Source organism: Sinocyclocheilus rhinocerous, unplaced genomic scaffold (genome assembly GCF_001515625.1).
Source record: "Sinocyclocheilus rhinocerous isolate Xijiao unplaced genomic scaffold, SAMN03320098_v1.1 scaffold112, whole genome shotgun sequence".
NCBI lineage: Eukaryota > Metazoa > Chordata > Actinopteri > Cypriniformes > Cyprinidae > Sinocyclocheilus > Sinocyclocheilus rhinocerous.
The window spans coordinates 952,964-962,541 of NW_015644008.1; the positions used below are offsets into that span (position 1 = coordinate 952,964).

At 37.0% G+C, this 9,578-nt stretch overlaps 1 protein-coding gene across 1 annotated transcript in view; it reads left to right on the top strand.

Moving 5' to 3' along the window:
• The window catches only part of LOC107757791 (pituitary adenylate cyclase-activating polypeptide type I receptor-like), a 27,771-nt gene extending 19,055 nt beyond the window's left edge, over positions 1-8,716 (top strand). The window contains exons 7-14 of the mRNA XM_016575367.1: positions 220-373; positions 605-665; positions 1,288-1,357; positions 1,485-1,576; positions 2,718-2,801; positions 3,981-4,110; positions 4,548-4,589; positions 5,558-8,716. Coding sequence (XP_016430853.1) covers positions 220-373; positions 605-665; positions 1,288-1,357; positions 1,485-1,576; positions 2,718-2,801; positions 3,981-4,110; positions 4,548-4,589; positions 5,558-5,761 — 837 coding nt within the window. The 3' untranslated portion in view covers positions 5,762-8,716. The remainder of the gene's footprint in view (positions 1-219; positions 374-604; positions 666-1,287; positions 1,358-1,484; positions 1,577-2,717; positions 2,802-3,980; positions 4,111-4,547; positions 4,590-5,557) is intronic.
• The last annotated feature ends 862 nt before the right edge of the window (positions 8,717-9,578 follow it).

The following is a 9,578-nucleotide window of genomic DNA, read 5'->3' on the forward strand; positions in this document are numbered from 1 at the left end:
GTAGATATGTGGGGTGTGTTAGAACGAGCCGTTTTAGGGGGCGTGGCAGGTCTTAACTTTGATAAAGAATATCTCTTTGGTTTTGAGACTTTAGTCTACGCAACTTCAGGGATCTTATCTAAGCACAATCAGCTTGTAACACTCCAAAGAGAAAGGAAAACTTGAAATCGCATCATATGACCCCTTTAATCAAACCTGAAAGTGTTTCTCTGTGTTCAGGTGGGGTGCAAGGCAGTGATGGTCTTCTTTCACTACTGTGTGATGTCAAACTACTTCTGGCTCTTCATCGAAGGTCTCTATCTCTTCACACTCCTGGTGGAAACCTTCTTTCCTGAGAGACGCTACTTCTACTGGTACACTATCATCGGCTGGGGTATGTCACAGTGATGCATCAAACAAAAATGGATTGTTTATGATTGATTATGTGTCACAGTCATAGATATGGAGGGAGATGGAGTGCAGTGGTTGTGTATTAACTGGCCACTGGCTCTTTATGATGTGATTTGTTGTGCTGGCGTATGTAATGCATTCATATTGATGGTCTAAATGCATTGGAGAACAGCTTTGAGGTCTGACAAATTTCCTCTTTCTCTCGCGCTTTCAGGAACGCCCACCATTTGTGTGACCATATGGGCCGTTCTGCGCCTTCATTTTGATGATTCTGGGTATGTGTAATGCCGCATAAACAAAGATTGATACACCGTTTTTGTTGCTACGCAAATGCTGGCACTGAACGTCAGTGTCACTAGTCGCAATAATGAAACTATGTTTGGAAAGTAATACTAAAATATGAGCGTGATTTTAACAGTAAAAGACTGTAAAAATGCTACTGTAAAAACCTGGTACAAAGGTACAAAACAGATATTAGTCCTTCAATAGGTTGGTATATTAACATTGTTAGTTAATGCCAAAAGCCTGATGTATCAAATATGATACTCAACAAGAAATACATATGCAAACTTGTTATATTTTGTCTAAAGTTTCAATAAACTGTTCCATTTAAAATTTTCGGACTATTATTTCATATGTCAGACTTTGCAGGGTTCGAAAAAAATAGTCAATTTTGAGTCAAGCACGTTGCATTGTGTGACACAATTTTCCAGGCAGTGTGTGCTGTTGTATATTGCACAATTAGGCAAATGCAGTAGGGCATCTGGCACATACTGAATGCTATTTTCTTTCAAAAGTATGCAGTTTATCATCCTGAACTCTTAGCTGCTAAATCATGTGACCTAGCCAACCAATAGCAATAAAGCTTCTTACAGTAAGTCAATTATATTTCTGCAGTTGCTGGGACATGAATGATAATACTGCCCTCTGGTGGGTGATCAAGGGACCCGTTGTGGCATCAATCATGGTAAGCCAAAAAAATATCAGTTTTATGTTTTTAGCTAAAATGTGGATAAATAAAGCATCTAAATGAATTTATATATGTGAATGGAGCCATATTCCATACTATAATAAACGCATGCATTTCCTTTCAGATTAATTTTGTCCTCTTCATTGGAATCATCATAATCCTGGTGCAGAAGCTGCAGTCTCCAAACATTGGCGGGAACGAGTCCAGCATCTACCTGTGAGTATGTTAGTCTCAATCACCATGGAAACAGAGTGCTGTTGTAGTGTTGTGTCTGATTAGTCGATATGATGGATCACATGATGGTGGCTGAAATTAAATGAAAGTCTTGTTAGTATAGTTCCCATATAGTTCCCGTTTGGTTAGTTTTGGAAACTAAATAGAGTTTGTGTGTGTGTGTGTGTGTGTGTGTGTATGCGCATGTGCACGCGTGTCTGTGTGTGTGTGTGAGTGTGTGAGACAACCTAAAGAGAACGGTCTGTAATGTTTTTTTTTTTTTTTAGGTTTTATTTTGTAACAAAAAAACTAATATTCCCAGAACGTTCTGGGAACTGAAAATTGTCAGTTGGAATATGCAAAAGCATTCATTTTGCGTGCATACAGGATTCCTTTTGAAATTTCCATTAAAATGTGTAACAATCTGATTGGGATTTGGAATTTCCATCAAAATTTGTAACCGTCTGATTGGGATGCAATAATAGAATGCGTGATTAATGTTTTAAAGCGTCACAGATCTGTTTGAATGGTTACAGTTTATGTTCATTAAATCTGTTGTGTGCTGATTCCAGGAAAGATGGAATCATTGTTGTGTTGATCAGTGCAACATGTTTGGGTTTTTTAGGCTTCTGTGGCAGTAAAAAATTAAATGCATACATTTTTTTTTTTCCTGGATAAGCCATCTAAATAGTCTAAATAATCTAGAGCACAAGATGCATGGACCACTTTTTGCATCCTTTTTGAAGCTTGAAGGCTTTAGTCCCTATTTAGTGTAATTGCATGGAAAATAGTATCATGCAAAGTATGTGCTTGAGCTATTAGAGGTCCTTGAGGTCTCTCGGTGTTGGAGTATGTTGTGTGTGGTCGGTTTCATGAGTGTGTCTGTGTGTGTGTGTCAGGGCCGTGCACAGACCTTTTGAGGGGCATGTGCTGAAACAGAAAAAGGGCCCCCCCCCATATATATAGGGTTTCTTAGGTCTATAGGTCTACATGTTATACACTATTATAATGACATGTGATATGGCTTTTAAAGACTGCTTAATTTCTAAATCTCAAAGGTGGAAGTCAGGACTAATAGACTTGGCCTGGAAAAAGGACATGGTATGATAGCTTGGCATTATACAGTGCAAAGGATCGTGTTTAGCAGCTGTGCACAGAAATGCTTCCGTGAGCCCACACAGGCTGCCCAGCATTCGTGCAGGATGTCAGAGCTTTCTACCATCACGCTGTAAGTGTGTGTGTTTGTGTGAATGTGCTTGTGCATCTGCGTCTGCCAACAAATGTGCATTTTTCGTTTTTAACTGTCCATTGAGAAAGAAAGGCTGTGTGAATATTCACTGCAGATAGTTTTTGTGGTCTTGTCTGTAGTTTTATTACATGCACACATTTGGTAGACATTTTTATCCAAAGCGATTTACAGTACTTTGCACTCATATTTAAATGTATTTCTATCAGTTGCATTCTCTGGGAATCGAACCCATGCCCCTGTTGTTGTTAGCACCAAATTCTACTGTTTTAGCTATAGAACTTTCAAGTTTTACTTGCTGGAAAATCTAGCTTAAAGTTGCCTCTTTGTTTTGGAACTGGTGGTTCAGACTGGTCCAGTCTGGTTTAGGTGGCTGAGCAGTCGGTCTTGGTCTTGGGTAGTAGTGGCTGATTGATATAGGTTTTCAAAGATTTAATTTTAATTTTATTTGATTTAATTTTATTTTATTTTTTATTTCACAAAAACTTAACATAATATTTATGTTAACATTTATGAACATAATATTTATTAGAATATTTTATAAAAATCTTTAAAAAACTAATTTAAAAAAATGAAAACTGAATTTTAACAGTGTTATTCATCCACAAAATAATTTTTTTGGAAAGATTTTGGAATTTTTTGGAACCAGATTTTAACATTTTTATGGAACCAGATTTTGGAACTAAAACAGGGTGAACTAACCCACATATTTCAACTATACCAAGTTAATCATCCAAGTAGTTTTGGTTGTTAACCCAATATTTTTTAATATTTAATATGTCTAAGTTTCAATAAACTGTTCCATAAAAAATATATATTTCTGACTATTATCTCATATCTTAGGCTAGACTTTAATTGCAGATTTTGTTATTTCAGTAATGCACAGCCAAACATTGTTGAAATCTCTTCTGAAAGTCTAGAGAAGAGACACGTGAGATTATTGAGATCTTTTGGTCAGGAGAAACATCTGAGAAGGTCTCCATTTGCTCTTCTGCTGGCTAGGAAAAACAATAGAGATATTAAAGAGACCTTCTTTCCTGTGGAACAGGATTTGTTGTGGAGGGCTCTGATCTCCTGTGTATTACAGTAACTGTGTGTTGACATGTTGAGAGACTTAATCAGCCATCTGAAGCGCCGTGTGTGTGTGCTGTGTGTTGACAGGCGTCTGGCGCGCTCCACCCTGCTCCTCATCCCTCTGTTTGGAATCCACTACACTGTTTTTGCTTTCTCCCCGGAGGATTTCAGCAAGCGGGAGCGACTGGTCTTTGAGCTGGGCCTAGGCTCCTTCCAGGTACTGGGTGTCAGCTTTTATAGTAGCAACTTCAGCGCTGTGTTTTAGAAACACCTCCGTGGACACTATTTCTCTGTTCCAAACCAGTGAGCTGCCAGAATTGGCATCATACAGCAGGTGCGATCCCAACGCAAGGGCTGTTCCAAACATTGGGCATCAATATTAAATGCTGCCTGAATATAAACTTTTGTGGATTAGACAATTTCAGAATGCATTGCAAAAATGACAGATAGAATCAGTAAAAAATAAAATAAATACATAAATAAATAAATACATGTTCATAATTCCCAATGCATGTATATAATGCCAAAAGAAAGAAAGAAAATCTTTTAGAGCATTTTAAAATAAATAAGCACCAGTTAAGCTGCGATACTTTTGAACTGTAAAGTACTTTAAAATGATATCCACTTGACCACACTCACTTTATCTCTCCACAGGGGTTTGTGGTGGCCGTGCTGTACTGCTTTCTGAATGGAGAGGTAAGCGCTTTTGTTTTGATATTCTCAAATGCATGCAGTCAGCTTTGATATTAATTTGATATATGTCTGGGTTTGCTCTGAAAACATTACGTTTCCCCAATAATTCATCCAATATTGCTATATAAAAAATAATTTAGAGTTACTGCCAAAACACTTTACCATGTCCTGACCAGGTGTGATGCGATTAAATAATAAACAATCAGTTTCTTCCATGTTAAAGAAATAATTCACATAAAAATAAGGCAATTTTTCACGTTGCAACAAGACATATTTTGTGTTGCATTGCTCTAAGTAGCCCCGCCCACAATGAAATCTCATTGGTCCAAGCATAAAACATCAAATGTGACCATGGACCACAAAACCAGTCTTAAGTCCCTGGGGTATATTTGTAGCAATAGCCAAAAAAAACATTGTATGGGTCAAAATTATTGATTTTTATTTTATGCCAAAAATCAGTAGCACATTAAGTAAAGATCATGTTCCATGAAGATATTTTGTAAATTTCCTACTGTAAATATATCAAAACTTAATTTTTGATTAGGAATATGCATTGCTAAAAACTTGATTTGAACAACTTTAAAGCCGATTTTCTCGATATTTTGACTTTTTTGCACCCTCAGATTCCAGATTTTCAAATAGTTGTATCTCAGCCAAATATATTCCTATCCTAACAAACCATACATCAATGGAAAGCTTATTTATTCAGATGATGAATAAATCTCAATTTCGAAAAATTGACCCTTATTGGTTTTGTGGTCCAGGGTCACAAATATGATTCTGATTGGCTATTATTTTGTGCAATACTTTGCTTTCTGTGTCCACAGTCAAATTACTTGATGCTAGAAACATGTCACGTCTGGCTAGGACATGGTGTAAAGCATGTGAGAGAGCGTGGACTGGTGGAGAACGCGTGCACCTTTACAGCTGAGTACATTAAAAAAATGACCTTTTCAAGTTTCTCCCTAAAGGTGCAGTCGGAGATAAAGAGGAAATGGAGGAGTTGGACGGTGAACAGGTACTTTGCTGTGGACCTGAAGCAGCAGCGTCACCCTTCGCTAGCGAGCAGTGGGGTGAACGGGGGGACGCAGCTGTCCATCCTCAGCAAGAGCAGCTCACAGATACGCATGTCCAGCCCTCTGGCCGAGACGGTCAACCTCAACCTGCCCACCTGAGCGCCTGATTGGCCAGACCGTCCATAAGCCCCGCCCTCCAACTCGCCTTCTTCACCTGCAGTAGGCCCGACCAATCACAATTAGAGAAGAACTAGTGATTATTCGTGAAATCTCTGGATAGTATTTAAAGATTCCAAACAAGATCTAGAACGTATCACCCATTATCGGTTAGAAACGATTTGTCCAGGGAAATATTTATAGTGAGCTTAAAAGTTGCTATTGCTAGGAACCATAACGCAACTTTTTGAAGGCTTTCTAATTAATCTAATGAGTAAACAACAATACAAGCATAAAAGAATGTTCTTTTTAATCAATAATAATGCAGAACAGGGGCTGTATGATTCACACCGCAATGCCAAAATGAGATCGCGGCGAAAATTAGAGTGAATTTTCATATCGCATTAATATGAGCCATAGAGAATGTGAACGGTTGGTGGTTAGAATGTAGTCAGAGAAACATCAATCTATTCATTTCTGTCAAACCAACAGCACATTGCTTTCTAGTTTAAGTGTAAATCAGTTATCAGAGAGAGAGACGGGTTACATTTCAGTGTTATGATAAAATATAATAACATAAAGTGCCAAAACATGAATATTTAAGTATTGTTTTCTCTGCAAGCTACTGTGTTTATCAGAAGTACACTATAAAAGAAAATGCGCAGACTTCGTGTTGCTCGTTTAAATGCTGTGTATTTGATTAAATGTTCTCCACCGAGAGATTGTAAAACATATTTTTTTACAGTCAGCCGTAAGTACAGAGTATGTCAACAATATAAAGACTTATGAATGACTCATGAATTTAGATTATATGTAAATGCTGTTATGGGTTTGTGATTTAGCTTTTGGCCAGCGTTTTCTTATTGTCATGCGAATGATTTATAACTACACAGAGCCAATATCAGCAAATCAAGGATTGTCAAAAAACAGTTCTGTAAACAATTACCGGTCCTATGAAGCTATTCCACAATTCCCTCTGATTTATTCTGAAGTGCCTGATGGTCACAAAAAAGCTTTGATGGATCTACTCTAAACAGCCAGTGCCATGCAGTATTGATTTAATTATTAGTCATTCAGTAGTGTAGATTCAGTCTTCAGGTTTGCTTTACAATCTCTACATAGTAGGAATATATTCATTTATACACAGTATTAGAGTGCATATAGACATTTCCAGAGCTTTGAGATGCGCAAATCAATGCCATTATGTTACTATCAGGTGCATTATAAATGCTTTTAGAGCTGACATGTTCAACTGTGGGAGAAAAGAGACATTTGAGTGAGATGTGAAAGTGTTAAAGGGATATTTCACCCAAAAATGTTGATTCTGTCATCATGTCCCACCAAACCTGACTACTTAAATGTTTGTACTCTTACAAAGAAAACATACAGTATGTCAAGCTCCAAATTGGCAAAAAGCATCATTTTAGTACCATAATCATATGAATGACTTTTATGCTGCTTTTTTTTGGTCCTTATTTAGAGCTGGACAACCTGTGATCAATATATTGTGTATGGTAACAAGGAACATATGCCATACAGGTTTGAAAGGACATGAGGATGAGTGAATGATGACAGATTTGAATTTATTTTTTGAGTGAATTTGTGATAGCTACAGGTAACCCCCACCCCTTTACAAGAACAATATCTGATGTCAATCTATGAATCCAACCAAATTTACTGCATCATCACTGACTGACAATCATAATTAGTTATTATCACTCACATTTTAGTCTACATGTTTGATCGCGAGAATAACGTGCATCGGTGTACTAAGTGGCAGCAGTCTGTGCTAAAGGTGTTGTTTATTTCCAGTACAGTAGCTATTATTCTCTGCAGTGAGTGTTAATTCTCTGTATACGTTAAAGACGCACATGTGCCAGTAAATGATGGATGTACCAGCACTCTCTCTTTAGTCAACACTTGCGGTCATAAAGTACCAACGATGTATGTAAAACTTCTGTGATTATAAACGTGCCAATTTTGAAATGCAATATGCTTTTGTTGCAGCTCATAGTTGTCTGTGAATCACAGTGCGGAGTTGAGGTGATTATTGAAATGTACAGTAAAGTGATGGTCGTCTACATCGCACAGATCTTTTAAAAATGTGGAAAATGTATACGTTTTTCCTTGGTTGTTATTTTAAAGTTGAAGTGTGTAATTTGCGTGCTTCTAATCATCAGCAAACGAAAATGCATAAATAATGACCGATTTCGAACGCTCCTCATCTCTCATTGGCCGGATAAACATAGCCCCGCCCCTCGCGAAATAAAGAACTTAGTTGAGACAGATTGCGCTTTTCTTTAAAAAAAATAGTATTTATGATGTAAAATACGTTCTGTACTTAATATGCAGAGACAACTATAAAGTCATTTGTAGCTGGATTTTTCTCAAAAAGTGTAAACACTGGCTCTTTGGTGCTATAAAAAGTTTGGCTTCAGCGTCACGACCTTATCTCAACCAATAGCGTGAGTTTGGGGCGGGACGATTATGTTTATTGGCCAATGGCAGACGAGGGGATAATTGATAAATGCCATAAATTCTCATCAGTGATGACAAAAATTTTTTTTATATTTGTTTGAGCTTTCTCATTTCTCTTATGGTCATTATTTTTCAACCTGTAAATCGTAATGATCTTGAAAATGCTCTCAGTGATAGTGAACTTGTCTGTAGAAATAAATTGTGAAATGCTAACGGAGAGCGTCAGAGGTTGCTTGGATCACGTGACCTTACAGCTTCATAGGTGTTTGTATATATGAGGGGCCGAGCTCCCTCTGTGGCTCTTTCTAGATATAGCTGCATGAAAAAGACAAAAAAAGAGAGAGATTTTTGCTGCTTTCTATGTTCTTGACACCAGCCGTCATTCTGAGCGTGAGCTCGGAAGGTAACGACCATGTCTCAAAGCTGTTACAGACGTGTTTTCTTGTGCTTGTAACACATCTGCCTGCCAGTAGGTAACACTTTTTATTTCATTGTATAGCCTATTTGAGCGCTGTATATTTGAGGAACGAGGAGATAAGTGGGAGATTTGATGTTTTTCTTGTGTAGGTCTGACATGTTTCATTGTGTCTTTGAGACGTCTTCATATTGTGGACTAACTCATTTCAATCTGAATGTAACACCCGGACAACAACTGTATCGTACATTCAGCTGCTCTGTAACGCTGCCTGCTGTTTCTTCTGCTTTGATGTAGAGATGATGTCCATGTTTGACCTGTGAACATTTTTGTACGTGTCTGAATTCCATTCTTGACAAACAGTTCTTGAATTTATGTAGTTCTTTCTATATGTATGTGTCGTCTTTGAGTGTGTGAGAGAGAGAGATAGACATATAATATTAAAATAGCTTAATAATTTGACCTAATAAATAGCCTATTTAATAGAAAGCAAAAACAGTGTCAAGAGAGACATACAAATGAACTGTCAGCATCTCTAACGGGTACAATTATAAAACAATTTAATTAGTATAACATATAAAGTACAATACAATTGTTAAAACTGTAAACATAATTTGTTCTCAGTGTAACATTACAACATAACTTGTATAACATAACTAGTTGAAAATTCCCTTTCAAAAAAAGTAGTCAATGCTATCCTGCATGTTATTTTACATTAATTTTACCGGCTGATTGCTCCAGTTGTTGGTATTTAGTTTAGTCTGCAGACATACTCTACTATTCAAAAGTTTGGGGTCAGTAAGATTTAAAAAAAAGAAATTAATACTTTTATTCAGCATGGATTGATCGAATATGACATTTATAATGTTATAAAACACTTCTATTTCAAATAAATGCTGTTCTTTTGAACTTTCTGTTCATCTGTGA